The 27,841-nt window shown below is 38.2% G+C and overlaps 1 protein-coding gene across 1 annotated transcript; it reads right to left on the reverse strand.

Annotated features, from left to right (window-relative positions):
- CRISP1 (cysteine rich secretory protein 1) lies at positions 1 to 27,841 on the reverse strand. The gene is made up of 9 exons (XM_047797332.1): positions 27,636 to 27,841; positions 21,353 to 21,420; positions 13,187 to 13,315; positions 8,035 to 8,125; positions 6,708 to 6,856; positions 5,108 to 5,205; positions 2,182 to 2,270; positions 588 to 733; positions 1 to 195 (listed from the first exon to the last, which is right to left on the reverse strand). Exons 2-8 carry the CDS (start codon positions 21,416 to 21,418, stop codon positions 606 to 608), a joined length of 750 nt encoding a protein of 249 aa, XP_047653288.1. The 5' UTR covers positions 21,419 to 21,420; positions 27,636 to 27,841; the 3' UTR covers positions 1 to 195; positions 588 to 605.

The raw sequence follows: 27,841 nt of genomic DNA on the forward strand, positions 1-27,841 counted from the left end.
TTTGCTTGGTGGATTATTTTATTGGTTGGTTTCAGATCGAAATAAAGAAATGCAGAATTATTTGTGCATGTAAATTGTGTGGCGAAGGCAACCATCAGGGCAGAAGGAGGCCTGGAAAAGCAGGGAAAGCAGAGGAAGACCGTGTTGCAGCCCAGGCTACTGAATCCATTCTTCAATTGGATGAATCATGTCAACCTGAGAACCAGACATCACATAATTTAAATATGAGGTAGGTGTTTGAACATCCTTACATCTAAATCACATTTCATCCCATGTTTCATATTTATTTATTTACTTATTTATTTATATTATAGTTGATTTATAATGTTCTGCCATATTTCATATTTAAATCCCGTTTCACCCATCATGTTTCACCCCAGCAGTAATAGCGTTTAGAACAATGTTGCTTCAGGAGGTGTCAGGACCTGAGAGGGGGCATCAGTGTCTAGGTACTGATGCCCATGTATGACTGGTGAAAATTAGGATCTCAGGGTATTATTAAAACTAAATGAAACTCAGCAGACGCTGCTGAAGCAAAGTAAGGTGAAAGACATGATCCAGCAGGCATTTCCCTAACAGCACATTACCGTTGCAGATACCAAAGGCTATTTTATTTCGGTGTGACACAGACAGCTAGCTTTGCAGAGCTGTTGGACTGACACGTGGCTGCATCCAGAACCTCGTGTTTGTGCCTTACAGTTGCTGTACTCATCATAGTAGAGGCAGGGGTTGGCTGAAAGGAGAGAGCATGGTGATACAATGTCAACACAAAAGCTCATCTCTTCCGCATTTATAGGTGAGTAAAGGGCTTAAGATATGTAGATTCCATGCTATAGATTCAATACCACTAAGGGATGCTTCTTTCTTGTCTACTCTCATTTGACTGCTGTATTTTTCATTCCACTCTAGACATTGCTTTTGCCTCTCAAATTTAAAAACACCTGGCCCTTTCCCTCAAGCAAAGATGATTAGTAGATATTTACTCTTTTTCCAGCTATATTTATTTTCAAAAATGAATTACAAAAAGTGATAAGAAGAATATGAAGAAGAGGGAGAGAGAGAGAAACTGGAAATTGACAAAGAGAAAAAGATTTCTTTCTTTAAAAGTAAACAGAGTGATCTGGTCAGGTGAAGAAAAATAAGTCTTTTGATCTTCTGAACCTGAAGACAAAGGCTTTTTTTTTGGGGGGGGTGCTATTTCTCCATAAACTGATTGAAAATTATAAACGTAGCCACATGAAGAAAGGAATTTCACCTGTAGGAAACTCTAGAAAAAGGCACTTTTCTAAGGAAATAAACATGTAATTGGAACCCATATGGTTGATACAACATTTTAGCTAAGATTTTTTTAAGAGATAAAAGGTTGTGTTGTAAGAAGACAGTGTGATCATCAGCTGATATGTTCCAATATTAAACATCAAAGAATCAGGATCACTCAGTTAGAAATTACATGCCAGGATAAGTGGGCAGGCAGGTGGGGGAATTATGGCTAGAGGACACTGGTAATTTGAAAGCAAGATATCTAACTTTAGGACTGCAAATAAGAGAGCCAAGAAACTTATAGAGCAGGGAAAAAATTCATACTCGCATTCACATCTTTTCCAAGGTGCCCTTATTAGGGTGGGAACCCTAAGCTTTAGAGTGGAAACATGCATTCTGCCCCAGACATTCTAATTTCCAACCCAACAGATTTAATCATTGGACTTCTTGGTCACTTTGGGGATGGGGGGATGGAAATCAGATAATGTGGATTTTTCCTTTGGAATGATTGAGGAAAGAGTAATAGAAAATGCAGTACTGGAGTTCCCATTGTGACACAGTGGAAATGGATTTGACTAGTATCCATGAGGATGCAGGTTCGATCCCTGGCCTCGCTCAGTGGGTTAAGGATCCGGCATTGTCATGAGCTGTGGTATAGGCGGCAGAAGTGGCTCTGATCCCGAGTTGCTGCTGTGGCTGTGGTGTAGGCCAGCAGCTGCAGCTCTGATTCAACCCCTAGCCTGGGAACTTCCATATGCTGCACATGTGGCCCTAAACAACAACAAAAACAACAACAACAACAACAACAACAACAAACAACAAAAAAAGAGAAAAGTGCAATACTGTTCAATCCTTGATTGAAAGGATAGATGGCTCCCAGACCAGCTGTCAACATGAAGCAAACGAAGATGTAACACTCACTACAAAGTTTATCTTCACAGTAGTTTGGGCAGTCTCCACATGGAGTTCCCCTACGATAAGGTTCATTCTTTTTGTTAGGATCATTTCCCCTGAAAAAAGAATAACAGAAAAAGTGGTCTAATAAAACTGATGTTTGAAAAATGCTGAAAAGATTTCACTCGATTTAAAATCAGTGAAAACAGTTGAAAACAACTCAACACATTTCAAAAACCACCCATGTATAATCTCTAAGACATGTATGAGTTTTCTAGCTGAAAAATACAATTTAAACCTGTTAAGTGTGTTGTTATATGTCTTCTTCCTTATTGATAGTAGAGTAAAACTATAAACCAAGCCTGATTGCTATAAAAAAGCCTTCTGGTCTTAGAATGGTAATAAATTCTCTCCTTGAGCGTACTACCGGTGACTCTGGGGTGCAAAGAATGCTTGGAGACAATGTTCATCTCTTTGGACCGTCAAATCCTAACAAGCAGGAGGGTTTTAGAGACATTTATGATAGGACTCTTGTCCTTATTTATACCCAGAAGGACTGGATAAACAGTTATGTAAAAGGGTGTGGCTCTTAATAATGTTAAGAAAAATGTCAACATGACACAAGGGTTTGTAAGAAAAAAACGAAGAGAAAAAATGGAAGTGAAATTTCTTTTTTAAATAAAATAAGAAAAGACAAAACAAAAAACAAGCAAAAAAAACAAAAAAAGAGGAAAATTTTGAGTCAAAGTGGAGACATTCTAACTTCACCTGGCACTACGCATGAGAAATTTGAGAGATGTTAGTGTCTTTTGTAGAAACACATGAGCTACTATAAAATATGGCACAAATGAACATGTCTACAAAACAGACTCACAGACATAGAGAATGGGCTTGTGGTTGCCAAGGGGGAGGGGGACGAATTGGGAGTTTGGGGTTGGTAGAGGCAAACTATTACATTGAGAATGGATAAGCAATGAGGTCCTACCATACAGCACAGGAAGCTGTATCTGTTCTCCTGGGATAGAGCATGATGGAAAATACTATGAGAAAAAGAATGTATGATGGGATCAATTTGCTGTACAGCAGAAATTGACTCAACACTATAAATCAACTCGAATTAAAAAAAAAAAGTTCTGCTAAAACGCACTCCCCCCCAAAAAAAGTGAAAGTACCACAACATGGATGAATCTAAAATGTTTGAGTTTGGGGAGAGAGAATAAATAAGGATTCCTTGTTTTGAGCCAATTTAAAATTTCAAAGAAACAACCTTCCCTGCAGATATCTAAGAAAACAATGGGGATTATGTCTGATTTTCACTTAATGTCACTTAAAAATCAAGTAAATGTTCTGGTTGAAACAACATTTTATCTGATATGTTTTCTCCTTGAATGAACTGTTCAAATTTCACTTTATAAAAGAAAATTTTCTTAACTCAGTAAGGGATTTTGTCAGCCACGTGGCTTAATCTTTGGCTAAGTAAATTCTTCTATCTCAACTCCATGTGTTCCACTTTTTTTTATTTTTTATTTTTTTTTTTAGTCTTTTCAGAGCCACACCCATGGCATATGGAGGTGTCCAGGCTATAGGGGTCTAATCTGAGCTGTAGCTGCTGGGCTACACCACAGCCACAGCAATGCAGGAACAAAGCTGCATCTGTGACCTACACCACAGCTCACAACAATGCCAGATCTTTAACCCACTGAGCAAGGCCAGGGGTAGAACCCACATCCTCATGGATACTGGTCAGGTTCACTAATGATTGAGCCATGATGGGAACTCCTCCACTTTTGTTTTTTGTGTTAGAAGTTTACCACTGACTGACCATGAGCTCCTGCGAAGATTTAGGACCATTGATGCATTTAAACACAAGGAGACCTTACAATCTTCAATACAAATTGCATAGATAAAAAAAATCACAACAAATTTTAAGCACGGAAATGAAGACATGATAAGACCAGGAAATAGCTCACACAGAGTTATTAGATGAATATGTTACATCTATTGAATCTATAGTGATGTTGGAGGCCTCACTTGAAGTGTCAATATGGTACCTTATTATCAGGTAAATAATTTTTATTGATTCAGACTGAATGTATTTTATTGTGCTACACACCTGGAAGACAGGGATTAAATACCATGTTTGGGGCTCATTTTATGGAGGAAAGACTTGTGTACTGAACAATCAAGCCCAGATGGCTGAAGGAGACATGTGGACCAGTCAACAATGTACCTTTGCGGAGTAATATTTAAACTGGTATTTACGGTAAATTCATGGGGGACTCTCTCCAGGTTAGAACAACCCCTACTTCCGTTCACCACACAAACCACACAACTAGGTCTCTGTGGAATCTTATAGTAAAGACTCTTTTCTGGAGTTGCTCTTGCTTCATACCCACAGTTGATTGGGCAAAGGATTACAACTGCCACTAACTGATGATCTATCTGTTCTTGGAATTGATGCTCATATCTTCGATAACATGTAGATTTCATTTCTAAAGAAAATACATATGCCAATACCAACGTGCTAAATACAAGAACACATAGCTTTTTCTGTCTGTTCATTCTTAATACTCCACTTCATTTCTGCCCTTGCATTCTAAAAATGCTCTTACATTGTTGAAATAATTATCTTTTTTTTCCTTAAGCTAGCCCAAATTTGTTTCTCTTAACTAACGTCACTAGAAGGAGCAATAACACATATAGCAAGACACACACTAATAGTTCTGAATTTGCACATTACATTGATGGGATATAGATTTATTTAGAAAAATATAGAAATAAAAATATGTGTGTGTAGTGTTTTAGGTATTGGCTAAATGACATTTTTTCCCTAAGGTTCTGTTTAACTGGAAAGAAACACTGATTTGAGTTTTATAATGTTTTAGCAACTCGATTGTGCAAAGGAAATATATTTCTAAAATGTATGTGAAACCAAGCTCTGTATAATACATACTCATGACAATAGTGACAGATGTAGAGATAATGAGCTGACTTTCCTTTACCACATGATGATAGGCCACAGCCAATGAGGTAAGAAGTAGCCCAAACAATCTGTAAAGATAATACATTTATTTTTATTAATAATTTGGCATTTTGCTAAATGATTATAACATGAATATTATCCATGATTGAAAACAAACACCTATGGGGGCACAGTCTTTGAGGCATTAGCCTGTGTGGCTCCCTTTTGCCTGGCAAAGCAATAAAGCTATCTTTTTTCTCCTTCATCCAAAAAAAAAAAAAAGAAAGAAAGACAAGAAACACACAGGTGCTTAAGATGATTTGAGCATGGCTTATTAGGAAGTCCTAGAAATATAAAGATCCCCATGTGTTTAAAACACATACATATGCACGCTCAGTTTAGGCACCAGAGTGCCCTCTCTCTCGCTCCTCCTCCCTCTCTCTCTCCTCTCTCTGGTTCTCGCTCTAGCTCTTGCTCTTTATGCAGGGATGCCCACAGGAACATCCACGTGAGGACATAGTAAAGAACTGGCCATCTATAAGCCAGAAAGAGAACTCTCACAGAAACTGACCATGCTCACAAAGTTCACAGACTTCCAGCCTCCAGAAATGTGAGAAAATAAATTTCTATCATTTAACCTACTCAGCCTTTGTTATTTTGTTATGGCAGCCTGGGCAGACCAATACAGTGTGGATGTAAAGAAACTGGAAATTTTATTGCTATTGGGAATGTAAAATGCTGTTGTGGAAGGCAAGACTTCGGTTCCTCAGTAAAACATAGAACCACCGTATGCTTTAGCAATTCCACTTCTGGGTATATACTCAAAAGAATGGAAAGCAGAACATGAGCACATATTTGTACACTAATGTCCATAGCAGTATTATTCTCAGTGGCAAAACTGTGGACACAACCTAAGTACCCATCTATGGTTGAATGGATAAACAACAGGTGGAATATTATTCAGTCTTAGAAAGGAATGAAATTCTGACAATGCTACAACATGGATGAACAGGGTTTGAAGATTTTGTGCTACATGAAATAAGGCAGACCAAAAAAGACAAATATTGTATGACTCCAAGTATATGAGATTGATGAAAAGTTTCGGAGATGGATGGTGTTCATAGTTGTGTGACAATTGGAATGCAGTTACTGCCACTGAATATTACTGTTACAGAGCTTAAAAACAGTTAAAATAGCAATATATATATAACATTTTATATATTTAATATATGTAAATATTTAATATTGATATAAATGTATATTTACCACTATGAAAATAAACTGGAAAGAAGGGAATTCTCTGTATTATAGGGTACTATTTGTTTCATTCTTTACAAATATTACAGAGGTAATTTATTAATGACATTGATGTTTTATGATTTTGTTAATCTGAGAATCAAATATGTAAGAAAGGAAACTAAGAAGTTATGCATCTTCTCTAAGCTGTCCCTTGGGGAAATTCTATTTTCACATGTTCCAAATTATAAGAGGAACTCAGAGTGTAAGTTTGCCAAAATGAATGATTTTCCACAGTTCTCATTCACCTGTTTTCTACACATGCCTATAATCACTTAACCAGTACAGAGTTTACCTGAGTGTAATGCTCAACTGTCACATCATCGTCTGTTAACGTCCATTCCCCATACTTGAAATATTTGGACTCACTGTACCAGATTCTGATGACATTAGACCATGAGACTGGATCAGTTGTCAAATACATATTTTCTCCACAAAAAGTATCTGAAAAGAGGGAAAAGGGCTAGGTCACAATCTACACACTTTGGAAATCCTTTGCAAGGATCCTTCCCTCACTTTTGTTTTACAAATGTCTCCCTGGTCATGCAAGCAATGTTTTATAAGAGGAGACAAACTCAGCTGTACTGCTGCTGAGGATTTTCTTTCTTATCGATGAATAAACCCATGGTGCTCAGGTTTGCTAAGAATTTGACAAGAGGAGATGATCGGCAAGCTTAGAAATCAGATCAACCAACAGTTCAGTCTCTGCCATGTCCCAGCTGTTGGAGAAGGGTGAAACCAAGCAGAATAACCTGTGAGTTATAACAGGGCCCACGCTTTGAACGTGGCCACACAGAGGTATTTATTCATCGTGCAAAGACTTGGAGCAAACATTTGCTCATTTGGCCGTCCTCTTGTGTCGTGGGCTCTTGATCAAACATGGTATTTGGGAATAAACTGCCTTTCTCTGTGGCAGGGAAGATCCACATTGCTAATTCACAGTTTAACCACATTGGGTAAAGATGCCCAATAATCTGTTAATATAGCGGGGGAAACTCACACTGCTAATTCAGTGCTTAACAATGGCAGGCAGAGATGCCCAATAATCTGTAAATATGGAAGTTTCATTAGGTAATTAAAAGTATTTGTAATAGACAAGTACCTTATAAGTGTTACTTGTGTCTGTTTGTGTAGGAGGGACTAACCGCTTTTCTGGAAACTAGCCGTGATCTACCTAATATATATGCCATGAGATGGACTCATTTTTGAGCATTTAAAATTGTTCTTACAGCCAGCTCAATAGACTTGAATGTGACTCACCTCTCAGCCACATTAGTATTCCAAAGCTAAAGGTAGCCCTGTGATAGTATCCTGAGTAGCTGAAATTACCACTGAGAGCGGAAACCTTCTAGCCATACAGCTTTCCATCAAGTCACCCTCCTACTATTCAACTGTTCTACAATTCTGAGAGCTTGGATTCTTTTCATTTGGTGATCAGAGTCAGGAATTTGAACATGTGAATATCCAAATTTCAAAATTAATAACAATGAAAGCGTGCAGTGGTCCACAATTCACTCTAATGGGGCGGATGTAAATAGAGGCTGGATGCCTTAACTTACCCTTACCAGGTGACTTAACCATCCCTGAGGACTTTGGAGCAGAAAAGTGCACCATCTACCTACTTGTAATTCTCCTCTTAAGCGCATTGCTCTCTACAAATTCACAATCCTTTGACAACATTCTGGCATTTTGTGCAGCTTCTTCGCTCCAGTTCTACAGTGGAAGAGTGAAATACAAGTACACGGCCTGATTAACATTCCTCTGATACGAGTCTAGTTTATTGTTTCTAAAAATCCAAGGCTAACAATATCCTTAATTGTATAAGCTAACAATTTAGATAACAGCTCCTCTTTTTTTTTTTTTTTTTTTTTAAGCACCTCTCTTAAATACTTTGGTTGGAAGAGGAAGGAAAAAATCTTTCAATCCATTGTCTTAGCAACTGAATGTACAAAATCAAAATTTGGTGCTAATGTTCAGATGTAGCTTTCGTTTAGAAATGTCAGAGTTGGAGTTCCCGTCGTGGCGCAATGGTTAATGAATCCGACTGGGAACCATGAGGCTGCGGGTTCGGTCCCTGTCCTTGCTCAGTGGGTTAACGATCCGGCGTTGCCTTGAGCTGTGGTGTAGGTTGCAGACGCGGCTCGGATCCTGTGTTGCTGTGGCTCTGGCGTAGGCCGGAGGCTACAGCTCCGATTCGACCCCTAGCCTGGGAAACTCCATATGCTGCGGGAGCAGCCCTAGAAATGGCAAAAAGACAAAAAAGACAAAAAAAGAAAGAAATGTCAGAGTTTAAGTAAATGCTTCCAGTAAAACAGACTAGGGTTAGAAATGCATCCTATTGTTTATTCACAGTTTTGCCTCTGACACCTTATTTAATCTCTTTGAATCTCAGGTGTTTTCATTGGTAAAATGGGCCCCATTATTTGTATCATTTGTTCCAAAGTATCAATGTCCTATCCATGCAATGCAACTGTGATATGATAAATTTTATGCCATATGCTCAATCAATAAATATTGCTACGAGGAGAATCAAGTATAGTGTCACACATCTCCCCCTAAATTATGAATAATAATAGCCAAACATAGCCAATATTACATGCTGGGGGTCTGTTACCAATGCTATATGTATATTCTCTTATCTTTACTCACAGCAGTTCTACAAGGGAAGTATTGTTATTGTATCCCCATTCACAAATCAGGAAACTGAGGCACAAAGATGTTGCATAATTGTCCGGGATAATACAACCAATAAGATCCAATGGCGATGGGCAGTGAGGCCCTACTGTACAGCACAGGGAAATGTGTGCGATTGGGTCACTTTGCCGTATAATAGAATTTGAAGAAACATGGTAAATCAAATATACTTTAATAAAATAAAAATTTTTTTTAATGCCAAAAAAAAAAAAAAAAATCCAATGGCCGAAAGATAACAGAATCAAGGTTCTTCTGGTTCTGGAGTGTGTGCTCCAAACTCTTGATGTACATCAATGGTGTTAAGTTGAAACATTTTGGTGGGTTTTTCTCCAGGTCAGATAAAAAGCAGAAAGTCTACATCACTAGGGACGAGTGTTCTCCTAGCTACTTTTTCATCCTCACATTGTGTACATTCACTTAAAAGACTGTCCCAATATTTGCAGAGAACACATTATTACCAACAAAAGTTGTGGTATTTCTTATTCACTACAGGCTTTTATATAAATCATTCTGCTACTTATAAGAATAGCTTTTGGATGACGTCCTAACTTAGATTTTCCATATTTTTCCTGACATTAAAAAAGTTTAACTCCTATATAAATAGGCTGTCATCTGTGTCAGTTTTATGGAATTATCCCTCAGGTTGTTCAATTTATTAACTTGCGAGGTTAACTAAGTAACTCATTAACTGGGGTTAAAGTAGAAATGTGGCTTTCAGAGTTTGATTGTCTCATGCAAGAAAAGATGTATTTCAGTGACAGATACATTTAATCAAAGGAATAGAGGACTTCCCTAGTGGCCTAAGGGTTAAGGAGCTAGTGTTGTCACTGCTGGGATGCAGGTTCGATCCCTGGCCCCGGAATTTCCGCACACCATAGGCGCAGCCAAAAATGAATATATAAAATACTGCATTTGTTACCATTCTGCCTTGCTGCATTATTTATAACAGTGGAAAGTTGAGAAACAATCTAAAAGCCCCCCAAAATGAATGGTTAAACTATGAAAAAATATACATAAAACAAAATGAAATGAAACGAAATAAAATAAAAATACACTTTAATTGAAGGGGTAGAAATGACACAACACATCCCATTAGGGCACAGTATCTCCTGGCAACGGGGATACGTTCATCTCACTCGCTAATATAAAATCTTGCCTATTATGACCAGGTTGCCAAATGATGAGGACTGGAACTTCTCCAGCTAACTTACTGCTAATCGCTTGTCATGCGTGCCATGATGGACGACCTACACCCAGGTCACTTTCTGAACTGAAGCACATGTTTCTTCTTAAGCTAAGAGTCCTGCCCACAGACAGCTCTACTTCCTCTCTGAAAATTGTCCTCAGTCATGAGCATACTCACTTCCATGGGGCCTCCCATCTCTGACAGCAAGGAGAAGCAGTAACTCAAAATGCCACGCAACCTCCCTCCAACTCGGTACAAGGTTATACTGAGCTGTCCTAGTTTTACAGCTTCCTGTGGGGTTAGACTAGGCCTTTTTTGTGACCACATCACAACCCAGCTTCTGTGTATGGCCTATGCTCTGTCTCTTTTGACTTCCACACATCAGTGTCAATCTGGAGATTGTGCCCCCAAAAGCATCCTGCGTGCTAACCCCCATCTCAAAGTCTGATGTCTTATAGTGTAAACCACCTGCCATACCCATTACCAACAGTCTGTTGTTCAGACCTCTTTGAGGAAGCTCGTCAGCATATTACCTCTTATTAAGGCTGGTAACACATTGATTTTTCTGTGATAACATCCATAATTAAAATCCAAAGGAAGCATTCATGGTTATGGCAATAAAGTTATGAATTCTGGCTTTAATAAGTGGTTCTATTTAAACAAAATTCTAATCCTAGGTATAGGTACAGAGTTTTTTTTTTTTTTCCATTTTTGGATAATCTCTGCCTTGCCGTTGTGATTGACTTGAGAGCCCTGCTTTAATTCTATCAGTTCCTTTCTATCCATGTCCTATGCATTATTTATGGGAAAGCTCAACTCCCATATTCCCTTTAAAATGTTACTCAGTTTTACTGGTGCACTTAATTTATCATCTTATTGACCTCTCACATCTTGTTGAATATATTCATTCTCATATTATGTTCATATCTGTTCATATATATTCACATTACGTTTATATATTTATTCTCATATTTTTCTCATATTATTTATTGTTCTCTTTGTATTCATTTTGAATCCACAATAAAAAGTCTCTGAAATGAGAGAGCATATTTTCTGTTCACTTTATAACTTCTTTACTATCTCCTCTTGTTTGTTCACCTGGAAACCAAGAGTTTTGAACCCTCTTTGTCCTAAGGGAGGTAAATGGTTAAGAGCAGGTGCCTGGAGCTGACCTTTTGTGTTTGGATCTGTACTTATCCAGTACTTGGGACTTTGGATGAGCTACCTAATTTCTCTAAGGTTCAGATTCGCCATCTGTAAAATAGAGATGACTGTATTATTTATATCACAGAGTAACTGAGAAAATTAAATGGACAAATGCAATAAGGTTCTAAAAGAGTACCTGTCAATCACCATAAGTGTAATATGCATGTCAGCTACAACACTCCCAATGCAAGAACAGCTATGTTAGCCATTGGCTTTTCTCGTTCTAGATTCTAAGATGACCAAGAGATACATTTTCAAAATCATCTTTCTATTCACTCTTTGTCATTTGCATGACGAAGGGGTGTCTTAGAATCATTTTCCAGAACCTGCACTATTTCTATTGTTGCTCTAGGCTAATCTGGGGTTAAAAAGTCAGGTTTAGGATCCCTAAAAGCTGAGTGCTACTTCTGGGAGATAAATACGTGTGAGGCTAATCATCTGATACACTTGACCATTCCCTAAATTTGTTTCGCTTTGGTTTAGAGCATCTAGTCTGCTCACACAGCAGGTTCAGAGTGAAAAGACAATTCCCCTTTTCCCTTATGGGTTGCAAGGGAACTGGGAAATAGATTTGCCAATATTTGTTTTTCTGGATGCACCACCTGGCTTAGAACTTGGACCTCCTGATTCTCAGAGGTCTTAGCTTCTGGGCTACTGCCCAATAAAGACAGCTGTGAAATGCCTCTCTAACCTGTTAAACAAAGTTGCTACATTGATGATACCAACTGGCAGCATCAGCATCAGATGGCAGCTTGGTGTGGTCTCCAGCCCGGATCTCCTGAATCAGATCTCAGAGAGACGGGCCCAGGGACCCCCTGTGCTTTACAAAATTCTTCAGCGGATTTTTCTTCTTTTTCTGGCTGCACCTGTAGCATATGGAAGTTCTAGGGCCAGGGATTGAACCTGAGCCACAGTGATAACATGCATCTGTAACTGCTAGTCCCCCAGGGAACTCCCATGATTCTTAAGCACACTCAAGTTTGAGAAGCACTGTCCCAAGGTACATTAAGAATGAAATTATACTTTCTGCATCGGAATGGTGGCTCTGTCATTTACTAACTCTATGAATTGGGGAAAATTACTTATCTTCTCTAGGCTTCCGTTTCTTCTGCTGCTGCGTGATAGTTTGTGAAGACCAAACTTATTTTTTTCTCTTGTTCCTTTTTTTAAAAATGATTTTTATTTTTTCCATCATAGCTGGTTTACAGTGTTCAGTCAATTTTCTACTCTATGGCAAGGTGATCTGGTCTCACATACATATATACATTTTTTTTTATCGTAGTATCACACTCCCTCATAAGTGACCAGATGCAGTTTCCAGTGCTATACAGCAGGATCTCATCGTTTATCCATTCCAAAGGCAAGAGTTTGCATCTATCAACCCCAAACTCCTACCTAGTCCATCCCACTCTTTCCCCTTCCCCTAGGCAACCACAAGTCTGCACTCCAAGTCTGTGATTTTCTTTTCTGTGGAAAGGTTCATCTGTGCTGTATATTAGATTCCAGATATAAGGGATGTCCTATGGTATTTCTCTTTCTCTTTCTGACTTAGAGACTCTCATACTAAGTGAAGTGAGTCAGAAAGACCAAACTTTTCATATCGCGAAAGCAAACAGAAGGTCATACCATCTCAGGAGACAGCATTACTATTATCGGCATCATTGTTGCTGCTGTTTGATTAATCTTACCATTTTCAGCATGTTGCTGGCCGGTGGAGATACTCCTCTCCTGAAGGTGTTATGTACAGTAACTATTTCTTCCTGGACTGTGGCCAATTCAGTAAGGAGTGTTTTATATGGAACTTGAGCTGGTTTTGCCTGTTACCAGAAAACAATTAATTAGTCTTATTTCTTTGAAGTGGAATTTGTAATGCATAATATATGACTCGTAGACTTTGGGACATGAATTTATACTTTATGTTGAATACACAATTATCAACAGAATTTTAAAATCTAAGAAATCTCAGTATATCAGTTTACATTTCTCCAAAGCTAGTTTTGAGTCATAGTAATGTATAATAATAATATAATCAGTCTGACATCACACAAATCTCTAGCATAGTGCACTGGATATTCCATGATTGGGTTGTTTTCAGATTTATGATTGGCACTTTGGGCCTTGTTGAAGTATTTTTATTGGGCAATATGAACCATGGTGGAAGATGCTTTGATATTATTACACCTTTTACTGACTGGCTTCCTGTCCTTGGCTCATCTTCTACCCCATTTCCTAAACCACTTTGCTTCCCAAAGAAACCACTTGCACTTGAATATTGTTTACAGGTAATTATGTGCCTGGGATAATCTAAAAGATTCATTATTAAGTACAAAGCCTCTAGTGTCTTCAACTCAGATCTATATCTTTGTCTTATTTCTATGAGAAAACATCGATATTTATATCAGTTTGTATATATATAAAATAGACATCGATATTTATATCAGTTTGTATATATATAAAATAGAATTCAAATCAACTGCAACGTAGACTTTCTGACTACTCTTTTAATTAATTAATTTGTTTACCTTTTATTCTGCTACTTACTAGGAAGAACAGCAAATGGCCTTAAATATTTTAGGTTAGCATTAATCTTTTGAAGAACAACTTCTATGTGTGTGTGCATGTGTGTGACATAGCACATGTATTTCATCCTTTTTTTTTTTAAAGTGACAAGACTTATAGAGTATAATTGGAGTGGCATCTATTTATTCCTAAACTACTATAGGACACTCAACACAGTTTCTGAATGGGTAGGTTCCAGCACCATACCTTGCTCAAATAGAGAAGTAATTATTTTTCTTTTCTTTTTTAAGGATGTTTATTTTTTTCCATTATAGCTGGTTTATAGTGTTCTGTCAATTTTCCATTGTACAGCAATGTGACCCAGTCACACATACATGTATACATTTTTCTCACATTATCCTCCACCATGCTCCATCATAAGTGACTATATAGAGTTCCCAATGCTATACAGCAGGATCTTATTGTTTATCTATAAGTAATTATTATCTTTTATTTTACATCAACAGTTTAAGGGTATTGGGAGAAAATGTGAGGATGAAATCCGTAGACTCCTCTAGAGACTATCCCCTGACATCATGTCCTCAGAAGCTCACTTATGAGGTGACATTTTCCCATCATACTGGGGGTAGCCTGGTCTAGACTTGAGGGGATGTTGGGAGTCCACAAGAATCCCCTTACGATATCCAGCTGATAACTCACCTTGCCTCTAAAGTACCCTGCTCCAGTGAAACGCATGCCATTTAGCTCTACCGTTTCATCCCTAAACATTTGCTCTCCTATCATGGCTTTCCTCTCAATTCCTCTTTTTTATAGAAATAGGGTCTCCGGAACCAATTCATCTTGTCCACCCCAGGTTCTGTGGCCAGCTGGAGGGCCTTCAACATCCACATGAACAGCTCAACCATCTGATATCTCAGGCCCTTGAACTCTCCATCTCTTACACCTCTCCTTCAACCTTGTTTCGTTTCCCACGGTGACCGTCCCAGCCAATATCTGATGATGGCTCCAAAACACCAGACCTCCCAAGTCACCTTGTCCAGCATCTTCCTGCCTGACCAGGATTTCCTTTGGCTATTTTCAACATAATTTCACCTTCCAGCGCATTCTTTACGTTCTCTGTTTGCCCTCTCTTGTCTTTTCTTCCTTTTCTATCCATGTTCTCCTATGTCAACAACTCTCTTGCTAAAATATTGAACCCTTTGCCTACCCGCCTCCATTTAGGAACACCTCCGACTTTGGATGGGGCCAAAATTACCCTGCCTGCGCTAAGTTGGCTGAGTGCAGGCAGAAAAACGTCACTCAGAATGACATATATTGGTATACAAAGTTAGGATGTTTGATCTCAAATGGTCCCTTACTTCTCATCAATTCTATTCATTTATCTGGCTAATTCACTTTGTCTCTCTCCTCAGTGATATTGTAGAACTTACATACTCGAACTCAGGAGTATCTCCTCTCTCAATAGATGACGATATGTTCTAATTCCTTCAGTAAAGACAAGCTACCAGGGGGCAGCTTCTTCAACATCTCTTGCTGAGTCTATCAATCTGCCTATATCTGTTGTCATTCTTTCCTACTTCTCTTTCATGGCACGAAAGAAGAGTCATACTTTCTGATTGTTGTTGTTGCTATTACCATTTTATTGAGGTATCATTGACGTGTAAAAAACCGTGTGTGTGTGTGTGTGTGTGTGTGTATAAAATGTATGCAACTTAACAAGTTTGGGAATAAGTATACCTTTGTGAAACCATTGTCACCATCAAGACCTTAAGCATATCCATCACCTCCCAAAGTTTCCTACCGACTCCTTATTACAACTATTGATATTATTTTATGTATGTGGTAAAAGAACTTAACCTAAGATATATCCTCTTGGCATGTTTAAAACTAGATATCCACATGCAAAATAATGAAATTTGGCCCTTATCCTACACTGCAAATGAAAATCAACTCAAAATGGATTAAAACTTAAATGGAAGACCCGAAATCATAAAACTCCTAGAAGAAAACACAGGTTAAAAAGCTCCTTGACATTGGTTTTGGTAAACATATGTTAAAAAAAAAAGCAAAAGTAAACAAGTGGGATTGCATCAAAATAAAAAGCTTCTGCCCAGCAAAGGAAACAATCAACAAAATAAAAAGGCCAATTACAGAATGAAAGAAAATATTTCAAAGCATATATTTGATAAGGGGTTAATATCCAAGGTATGTAAGGACCTCATATAACCCAATAGCAAAACCAAAAGCCAAACAAAACAAATAGCCTGATTTAAAAATACACAAAGGAGGAGTTTCCGTTGTGGCTCAGTGGTTAACGAATCCGACTAGGAACCATGAGGTTGTGGGTTCGATTCCTGGCCTTGCTCAGTGGGTTAAGGATCCGGTGTTGCCGTGAGCTGTGGTGTAGCTCGCAGACATTGCTGTGGCTCTGGCGTCTACCAGCTGGCTGGTGGCTACAGCTCCAATTCGACCCCTAGCCTGGGAACCTCCATATGTCGCAGGAGCGGCCCTAGAAAAGGCAAAAAGACAAACAAACAAACAAACAAAAAATACGCAAAGGACCTGAACAGGCATTTTTCCAAAGGAGACATACAAAATAGCCAATAAGAACATGAAAATTTGCTCACCCTCACTAATCATGAGGGAAATACGAATCAAAACCAAAATGAGGAATATCCCTTGTGACTCAATAGAAACGAATCTGACTAATATCCACCAGGATGTGGGTTTGATCTCCTGCCTTGCTCATTTGGTTAAGGATCTGGCATTGCCATGAGCTGTGGTGTAGGTTGCAGACTTGGCTTGGATCCAGCATTGCCGTGGCTGTGGCGCAGGCCAGCAGCTGTAGCTTTGATTCAACCCCCAGTCTGGGAACCTCCATATGGCGTGATTGCCACCCTAAAAAGACAAAACAAAACAAAATGAAAACAGAAACAAACAAAAACAAAAACAAACAACAACAAAACACAAAAGATTCCAAGTGTAGGCAAGGACATGGAGAAAAAGGAATCTAGGTACATCACTGTTGGTAGGTATGTAAATTCATAAAACCACTATGAAAAGTAGTATGTGGGGGAATATATGGGGGTTCCTCAAATAATTAAAAACAAGTCATTCTTTCAAAAGTTCTTCCTCAAAAATTTTTTTTTTAAAAAAAGAATCACGGGTCATGGCACAGGAGGTCAAGGATCCAGCATTGTCACTGCAGTTGCTCAGGTAGTTGCTGTGGTGCCAGTTCAATTCCTGGCCCTGGAACTTTTCCATGCCATGGGCATGGAAAAAAATAATGAAAGCTCATTTCTCCACCAATGGTATTTAGTCCTTTTTCTTCCACCTTTATTCACATTATTTATCTTTCCATTTTATCTTCAACCATTTTTTTTGCTTGGTCCTTCCCATTGGTATTCACTCATGATCAAGTTGCTTATAACTTAAACAATAAAAACACCTTTATTTATCTTACTTTTCCATTCAATCACTGTTCTTTCTCTCTGCTTTCCTTCTCCATCAAAATTCCTGAAAAGGTTGTTGGTACTGGCTGTCTATTATTTCCCATCGTCTGAGTAATAGTCTTGCATTCCCCTTCCCCCCATTTATTCCACTAAAACAATGATTCTATACCAGGAGTGCTATGGCACCCCCACCCCCACCCCCACCCCCTGCCCAATCTCCAGCCCAGGCATCAGGCAATGTCTACAGAAATTTTTGGTGGTCATGCCTGGGTTTGGGGAGAATACCCTGCCATTTTGTGGCCAGTGGCCAGTGATTCTGCTTGACATTCTATAAAACCCCCTGACAAAGTATCATCCCATACAGGAGTTCCTGTCATGGCTCAGTAGCTAATGAACCTGATTAGTATCCCTGAAGACTCGGGTTTGATCTCTCATGTCACTCAGTAAGTTAAGGATCCAGTGCTCCCATGGCTATTGGTGTAGACCTGTGGCTACAGCTTTGAATTGACCCCTAGCCTGGGAACTTCTATATGCCACAGTGTAGCCCTAAAAAGCCAAAGGAAAAAAAAAAACAAAAAATGAAAAAACAAAACAGAAGAATTATCCCATACAAAATGTCAGTAGTGCTGAAGTTGAGATCTTCTGCTTTGAAACAGCTTCTGTTAAGGTCATCGACAAGCTCAATTTGTAAATTATATTTATATTTATATAGAATTCTTTTAGGGCTGTACCCGCAGCAGCATATGGAAGTTCCCAGACTAGGGGTGGAATCAGAGCTACAGCTCAGGCCTACACATAGCCACAGCACCTTGGGATCCAAGCTGAGTCTGCGACCTACACCACGGCTCAAGGCAATGCCAGATCCCCTGCCCACTGAGAGAGGTCATGGATTGAACCCACATCCTCATTAATAATAGATTTGTTTCTGCTTCGAAACAATGGGAACCCCTAAATTCTTCTTTTTTTTGCTTTTTAGGGCTCTACCCACAGCATATGGAGGTTCCCAGGCTAGGGGTCAAATTGGATCTGTAGCTGTCAGCTTACACCACAGTCACAGCAACACAGGATCCAAGCTGCATCTGCGACCTGCACCATAGCTCATGGCAACTCTGGATCCTTAACCCACTGAGCGAGGCCAGAGATCGAACCCACAACCTCATGATTCCTAGTTGGATTCGTTTCCACTGAGCCACAACGGGAACTCCTAAATTCAATATTTTTTGATGTCTTCATCCTGTTTGGTCCAGTGGCAGTTGACCCCTTGGACTAAGTTCTTAACGTAGAAATAATCTTTCTCTTGTGAGGAACACCACTGTCTCTTCATTTTTCTCCAACCTCTCAGACTTCTCTTCCTTTACTTGGACCAACTGTGGTACCTCCTGGCCTGATAGTGCCCTCCCAGCATCACCCTGTGCCCTTCACCTCTACATTGTCCTTACCCCCCCATTCAACCTTCCACGATCCATTCTCCAGTCATCAACCAGAGTACACATTTCAAAACACAGGACTCAAGAGGCTTACCTTCCAGTTAAAAGTCTTCAAGAGTTTACATGTCTCAGAAAGAAGAACTAAATCTTTACAAGTCCCTTAAAGACCCTGCTGGCCTCTCAGTCACTATTTAGGACACGCTTCCCTACTTTTCTCTGCATTAGTCTCCATGGTTTCCTTTCAGTTATTCTATTGTGCCAGCTTCCATCCTGCCTCCAGATGTTTGCCTAAGCCTGTCCCTTTGTTACTATATGCTTTCAGCTTACTCAACCAAGGGATGACAGTTTACCCTTCAGATCTCAGATCTAGCATCTCCTAATTACCAGACAGGTCTTTAATTACCCCAGACAAGATTAGATCAACTTATCCAATTGCAGCTGCCTATACTTTTCCTCTGAAGACCCTTTTGTGTAAATGTCTATCTCAGATTCTCATGGAAAATTTTATATCTCAGTAAAAAGCATTTTCTGTCCAATTAGATGCCTAGCATTCCAGTAAAGTTGGAAAGAAATTTAAAAGAAAGTATTACACTTTTTTTTTCTTTTTTCTTTTTAGGGCTGTGCCGGTGGCATATGGAAGTTCTCAAGTTAGGGGTCTAATCAGAGCTGCAGCTGCCAGCCTATATCATAGCCATAGCAACACCAGATTCAAGCTGCATGTGAGACCTACATCACAGCTCATGGCAATGCTGGACCCTTAACCCACTGAGTGAGGCCAGGGATCAAACTCAAGTCCTCATGGATACTAGTCGGTTTGTTAACTGCTGAGCCACAATGGGAGCTCCCAGTATCGCACTGTTTGTTCTCGTTGGAAAAACTGGAACAGCTTATTATTAATTTTGACTGGAATTCATGTTTAAAGTTTATATAATAAACTTGTGTTTGGGAGACTTAATTTGTCTTCTTGTTTTCATTTAAAATTCTTAAGCTGTAATTTTCTGAGCAAACTGTCTATAAAATTGCAAATATCCCAATAATTACCTATTTCTAGAACATAAACATGTGTTTTATCAATGTCTTTAAACGTTTCGTATTATTTCCTTTGCAATCTTAGTAAATGAATCAGGCACTGCTCCCCTTGAATAGGAGGGGTTCTACCTGTCTACTTTTTTATCTGGGATTTTAATTGTGATACCATCTCCTTTCTTTCAGGTGGCAACCTGGGCCAGGTTGTCGCCCAGAACTTAAACGAAGAGGCCTAGACCAGCCTAGTAAACCTAAGTCTTAAAGGCAAGTGTAGCTTTCTCACAGCCTTTGTCCTGTCCCTCCAGAATGGTAGCTTTGGTTCAGCTTGGCTTTTCCTTGCTATGAAGTGTGAAGATTGGCCCTCCATACTGGGGGATTACAGTGGGCAGTTTTCAGAGGGAAGGGAAGGGAAATCTTCAAGGCTCTACCTCCTGCTTACTGGACGATTTGTGGTTATTGGCTAAGAACTCCACCTGGTTTCTCTTTGGGGAAGAGATAGGAGTGATAAGAAACCAACCAGCAGCTCCGATGATCTAATGCATGTCAATTTTCTTTCATTTATGAAATTAAGTGCCTCCTGCTTCTGCTTTTGACTTCTCCTATCTAGCTTTTATATATATATATATATCACATATATATGTACATGTATAAAAAACTCATGTTCTATATCAAAGCTATTGAATTTCAGCTCCTCAAAAGATATTTTGGACACATTAAAACTATAATATCTTCTTCCTATCATTGAGGTTATTTAGAGGGGCATATTATTGGATGTCCATAAAATAGTAGTGACATTTCTTATTGTATGATTTCATGTTTTGTTTCTGTTGCGTGAATGTTTTTAATAAACCCTGAGATTCAGGCCTCATATATTAACTCCATTGCTAGCAGTTACCCACATTTCTCTCCTTACTGTTGACATCATCCATTTTATATTGAATTTAGATGGGTTAAATTCTTGTTATAGTCATAAATCATAGAGCTCAATTGGGATGTTGATGAAAGACTTACTTTTTCTGGGTTAAAAACTAAAAAGTAATATCTTTTCCATTTCACTATGGAAAATGGATGGATAGTTTGTAAAGAAGTAATTCCTGTCCTATATTTTTAGCTTTGTTTGGTATTATTTAGACAGGTTATAGTGACATAGGCATGGGGCCATGGAGCCAAACTGCTTAAGTTTAACTTCAGGCTCTGTCATTTCCTCATTAATTGACCTCAGACACATGACTTCACCTCCTGATACTTTGGTTTCTTTCTCTGTAATATGGGATGAAGAATAGCACTGGCTTAGTAGGGCTATGGTAAGAATTAGATGACTAATGGGCACAGAATCCTCACAACAGTGACTGTAACAAAGTGAGTTTTACTAAAGGATTAGCTCTTATCCTCTTTTTGAAAGTAATTTTAAAACACAATCTTCACATACTTGTACAATCAAAACAGGCAGGAAGCCAGAAGCAACAGCCAAAAACAAGAAGCGTTTCATTGTCATCCCTGAAAAGGAAAGTAACATAAGTTTAGGCTATTGTCCACTCCTGGGATAATGTTTTGTAATAAGCCTTTTTTTTTTTTTGGAAACACTTTTACACATAGTTGCATTTTCTGCAAGAAGAGACCTGCAGGATCAGAACAAGGTTTAATATGTTTGTCATTAGGACCAAGAGAGAAAGAGCACTGGGATGGGAAGAATAATGCACTTAATGTCTTAATCCCTGGAACCTTTGACTACGTTACATTACGTGACAAAAGAGAATTAAGATAGCAGATGAAATTCAAGCTGCTAATCAGCTGACTTTAAAGTAGGGAGATTGTCCTGGATCACTAATGTAAACTCAAGGTAATCACAAGGGTACTTAGCCATTGAAGAAAGATGCAGCGTCAGTGATGGATTATGAAAAAGACTCAACTAGTCATGAATGACTTTGAAGATAGAGGAAGGGACCAGGAGCCAAAGAATAAGGGCAACCCCTAAAAGCAGGAAAGGATGAGGAAATGGATTCGTTCCTGCAGTCTTCCTGCTGAACCTTGGTTTTAGCTCAGTGAGACCCATTTGGACTTCTGACCTCCAGACTGAAAAATAATAAATGTATGCTGTTTTAAGGTTCTGAGTTTATAGGAATTTGTTACAGTAGCAACAGGAAACTAGCATAGGAACACAACAAGATTAGATTTGAATTCTCTGCTGCCTATAGCATGGAGGTGTGATCATGGTACAAGTGATTTATGGCACATGACCTGCAGATGTTCTGCAAAGTCGGATCCCTCTGCTAGGAATGGCTGTCATTGTGAGCTGAGCAAATCAGAGCTAATACACCCTCTCTTTTACTTCCATTTGATATAGGTTGCTGATGCTAGGCTATTAATAGGCACATGTTGTTAAATTTGGTTGGTACTTTATTTCACCATCTGCCAAACTTATTTCTGAATCCATTTTGCCAAGTGGAAAGCAGAAAAGGCTAACGGCTGGGTTCTCATTTTAAAGAAGACTTTCGAAGAGCAGGTTAAGAGATTTCTGCAGAATAACACACAGGATGCAGTTAGCCTTCGCTCTCGAGATTCCCCCACACGCTGCCAAACATGTTTGATATGAGGGGAATTCTGTAGATCAAATCTGTCAGGGAACAAACACATAGAAAAATTCTTGTATCACTCTTTTTTTCACTCCTTCTTTCCCTTCCTCACTTTTCCCCTCCAAAATGTCAAATCCCCTGAAACCTTAAGAGATACAGTAATATGGTAACACAGATGAAGAAATATGCATCCTATTCTCTTACTTAATCCTCAAAAAACCCAGTAATGTAGAGACTTTTCCCCCTGAGTTAGTTGAAGAAAAAATAAAATAAAATAAAAAAGCTACTTAGCTGTATCTACAGATCTGTATCTGTATCTTTTTCTCTATTCACTGAAGAGAACATTATTCAAGTTAATACCCATTATGAGGCTGTCTACTTCTCTTGCATTTTCTGAGGGAAAATTTTGGGAAGAGGTTGTGTATATTTATTATCTTAGTTGTTATGATGTTTTCCTAGGTACATACCAGCATGTACTTCAATTCTACCTCAAAAAAGCTGTTACAAGATGCTTAAGAAATACACCCTAAAATTTTCTATTTCACACCAAACAAATATTACTGACAATTTAGATTTTGTCTTTCAAGTCTTTTTTTCTTATGTACAAATTCAATACTTAGATAGATACATAAACACATAATTTATACAAAAAATTATATCTTCTTTTTCCAGAATTTGTATTGTTATTATATATTTATTATGAGTGTTGTTTTGATAACATGAATGATTTGTAATTAACTTAAGATTTTTGACTAAGGTTTGATTTTAAGTTATTCGTATTTTCCTCTATAAATAATGTTATCATGAATATTTTAGCAAAAACAGCCAGCAATTTTAGGGATTTTCTTTCATGTGTTATCATAAGGTTTGAGCTTCAGAATTGAAAATCAGTTGAAATCTTTGCACTTTTTTCTTTTAAGATGATGCAAATCTAATTTTACTTCTAAGTGTACTTGACACATGTTTAATAAAAGTTTATTAAGTTTATTGTACAGTTGAAATAATTGACTATTTTAGACACACGCAATCAATCAATACATGGGGTATAATAAAAGTCATACTGATCCTGGAGTTAAAATAGCAGTGTTTTACTCTAGGTTCTCCTATTATCTATGACACTGATAAATCCACAGGTTGTCTGAAAACAATTATTTTTGCTGAGAATGAAATCCATGATGCTGGAGATACAGATGGCATGACACAACCATCTCTTTAGAGTTAACTGCTATTGTTCTTTCTTTTCTTTTCTGGCTGCAACCACAGCATAGAGAAGTTCCTGGGCCAGGGATCAAACCCATTGCCAGAGCAATGACCCAAACTGCTGCAGTGACAACGCCAGATCCTTAAATACTTAACCCCCTGAACTACAAGGGAACTCCTGAAGGAGGCCACTTTAACTAAGGAATTATAGTTGCTTGTACTCAGATAAAGGCAGCTTTTGTAAACACAAGCATTACAGAAGCAGCTGAAATATCACCTCATTAACTTTAACATCAACCTCTACTTACCACAGTTGTTTCATATGCAAGAGGCAATTTTCAGCCCAAACTCTTAAAGTACTTGCAGATAATAATACTAGAAACTTGATACACAGACTATTAAACTTAATTTTCCCAGAGTTCCTGTGGTGGCTCAGTGGTAACAGACCGGACTAGTATCCATGAGGGTGTGTGTTCGATCCCTGGCCTTGCTCAGTGGGTTAAGGAGCCAGCAGTTGCTGTGAGCTGTAGTGTAGGTTACAGACATGGCTCGGATCCTGAGTTGCTATGGCGTGGCTCCAATTGGACTCCTAGCCTAAGGAGCTTCCACTTGCCACGGTTGTGGCCCTAAAAAGACAAAAAAATTAATTTTCCCTACATTTCTGTTTCGGATTGTATGTCTTATTAATTTGTAAACAGAACTTGGATATTTGTAAGTTGATATTAAGTAGGAGGAGAGACCAAAAACCTGGGGAAAGGCTGACGGGAGCACTGAGTACTTCCCACTAGTGCCCTTGGGAACACATTCTCTCATGTGGAGTAAATTGTTAGACCATGACCTTCTCAGAAAGCACTTACAGGAAGAACAGTTCCTTCCCTTAATCAAAGAATTCATAAGAATAAATTCTACAAGGATTATATCATTCATCCTTTTTAATCTTCTTTGCCTCATTGAATTTGTGATTTTCTACAACTTACATTTAGTAAAGTATATAAATCTTAAGTGTACAGGTTGATAAATTTGTAAATATGCATATGTTTGGGTAACCCCCCCCCAAAAAACAATGTAAATATAATAATTCTAGCACCCAAGAAGGTCCCTGGTTCCCCCCAGTCAGTAACTCTTTGGAGTAAAAATAATTCTGATTTCCATAATTCTAGCTTAGTTTTGTTGGCTTCGAAAGCTTATACAAGCAGACTATATTTATTTTGTTTGTTTATGTATTTATGTATCTATGTGTTTGTCTGTTTTCTTTGGATGCGTCTGCAGCATGCATGTTCCTAAGCCAGGGATTTAACCCACTCCACAGCAGTGACCTGAACCACAGCAGTGACAATGCCAGATCCTTAACCTGTTTAGCCATGAGGGAATTCCAGAATATATATTTTTAGAACCTAAGATTTTTCACTTAATATTATACCTATGAGATTCATTTATATTGCCTATAAAGAAGTTTAATTTTGCTAATAGCTGGGTGGTAAGCAGACAATATTATTTATTTACTCATTCTATTATTAATGAATATTTGGTTTGTTTTAAGCTTAGAGCTATTATGAATAAAACTTCTATGGACATTTTATCCACACATATTTTGGTACACATTATTATTTAATTTTTTGGACATATACCCAGAAGTGGCATTATTGGGTCATATGCTATATATATGTTTTCTTTCAGTAGGTGTTCTCAAATGTTTTTCCAAGGTGCAGAGTTCAGTGGTTAACGAATCTGACTAGGAACCATGAGGTTGCGGGTTCAATCCCTGGCCTCGCTCAGTGGGTTAAGGATCTGGTGTTGCCCTGAGTTGTGGTGTAGGTCGCAGATGTGGCTCGCATCTGGCATTGCTGTGGCTCTGGCGTTGGCTGGTGGCTATAGCTCCGATTAGACTCCTAGCCTGGGAACCTCCACATGCCTCGGGTGCAGCCCTAGAAAAGACAGAAAGACCAAAAAAAAAAAAAATATATATATGTATAAATATATATATATTTATATATTTTTTCCCAAGGTATAGAAAAGTATGCTTTAATACTTTTACCAGCTTCATATCCTCATGCATACCTGGTACTCTCAGTTCTTTCTTTTTTTTTTTTAAATTATCCACTATGTTCATGTAATGGTATTTCATCATGTTTTATAATTTGTATTTGTCTAATGATACTGAGCATATGTTTTTAACATAAAGAGAGCATCATTTATTAAATATTTTTATGCTTTTATAATTTCTCTTAGTACAAGTCTTTCATTGTAAAATTGTTAGACAATAAATTTATATTATACACTGAAGTACTCTCAAATTAAACTCCAAAATAAATGCTAATTTACACTCCCACTAGTATTATATGTTTGCTGCTTTCTATATATTTTTACCTATACTTGATATTTAAAAGAACATTGTAAGTCAACCTGATAGGCAAAAATTGTTATCCCATTGCTGTTTTAATTAGCATCCCTTTAATGATTAGGATTATTGTACATTTTTATACATGCATCAGATATTTAAATTTCTTCTTTGAAAAAAATTACCTATTCATATTTCTTAATTTGTTTCTACTTTGATGTTCATTAAAAAAAATGATTTCTAGAAGTGAGATATGCAGCCTTTAAAATGGTTCCAAATGATCCTTGCCTCCTGGTATTTATGCACTTGTGTCATCACCTCCTCTTGAGAATAGGCTGAGCATATTTTTATATGTTTATCAGCCACTCTATGCTATCTTTTGTGAAGTCTCCGTCAAATTTTTTGCCGCTCTTTTAATTAGGTTGACTGCCTCTTTCTCATTGGTTTGTAGGAATTCTCTATATGTTCTTGATATAAAGTATTTGTCCAAATATATGTATTGCAAATCATTCCTTTTAGTCTGTGTCTTATTCTCTGAATTCCCTTAATTGTGCCTTTTTTTTTCTTTTTTTTTGCCATTTCTAGGGCCGCTCCTGCGGCATATGGAGGTTCCCAGGCTAGGGGTCCAATCGGAGCTGTAGCCAGCGGCCTACACCAGAGCCACAGCAACTCGGAATCCGAGCCATGTCTGTGGCCTACACCACAGCTCACCACAACACCAGATCCTTAACCCACTGAGCGAGGCCAGGGATCGAACCTGCAACCTCATGGTTCCTAGACGGATTCGTTAACCACTGAGCCATGATGGGAACTTCCTTAATTGTGCCTTTTGTGATAAAAGTTCTTTATTCAAATACGTCCTGTGTATTTTTCTTTCTTTATTGTTACTACTTGTATGTGTGTGTCTATCTTAAGTCATGACTCACAGAGTTGTTTTCTTCTAAAGCTTGATTCAACATTGATGAAATATTGAAGTCGAACAAAGCTGAAGGATTTATACTATCGGATATCAAGACCTACTATGATGCCGTGGTAATTAAAAAAAACTAGTGGCACCTGTGTAGATAAATGGACAAATATGATAAAATGGATTAGGTAAACAGAATCATATAAACACTTAGCTGGTTTATGACAATCCATGAGATGACTGCTAACTTCCAGGGTAAAATTTGAAATTAGCCTGCCTTCAGTTATAAAAGAGACAGAGGGCCACTGTCTGTTTCTATATGACTGGCTGATTGCTTTAGAAGCAGGGTCATACAGTTTGTGAAATAAAAGTTGCCTGCTTTGGCAGTTTACGATCTATATAACCACATGGTAATTGGCTCTGCATGAAAATAGTTTCTTTCTAGCCCTGCTGCAGGAAGTTCATGAGAATGATACGAATAAATAATATATTTGTGTAGTATATTTATTAATCCCTTTCCTAAAATCGTGGAAACCAACATTAACTTTTGCGTTATAATTACAATAGAAGGTGTTAAGATAAGGCTGCACATTTCCTCTTATTTAACATTAAGAGAACGCCGTTAAATAGTTGTTTGTCATTAATCTCACTTTTCAGATAACTAAACTGACACTTAAAGGTATATATAACTTACCCCGATTCACACAGTGTGTAAAATTCAGCGCTCTGATGAGAATGAAATATTTGGCTGTATAGTGTGCTCTTGCCTTTAAACAACACCGCACGGGAAGATATGCTCTATGAGGAAGTCAGCTAAAGGAAAATGCTTACAAGAGATTCAGGAATTTATAGCAGACAAGGGGCATGAACACATAATCATCAGAACAAATCTAGAGGCTG

The sequence above is a fragment of the Phacochoerus africanus genome, chromosome 9 (assembly GCF_016906955.1).
Source record: "Phacochoerus africanus isolate WHEZ1 chromosome 9, ROS_Pafr_v1, whole genome shotgun sequence".
NCBI lineage: Eukaryota > Metazoa > Chordata > Mammalia > Artiodactyla > Suidae > Phacochoerus > Phacochoerus africanus.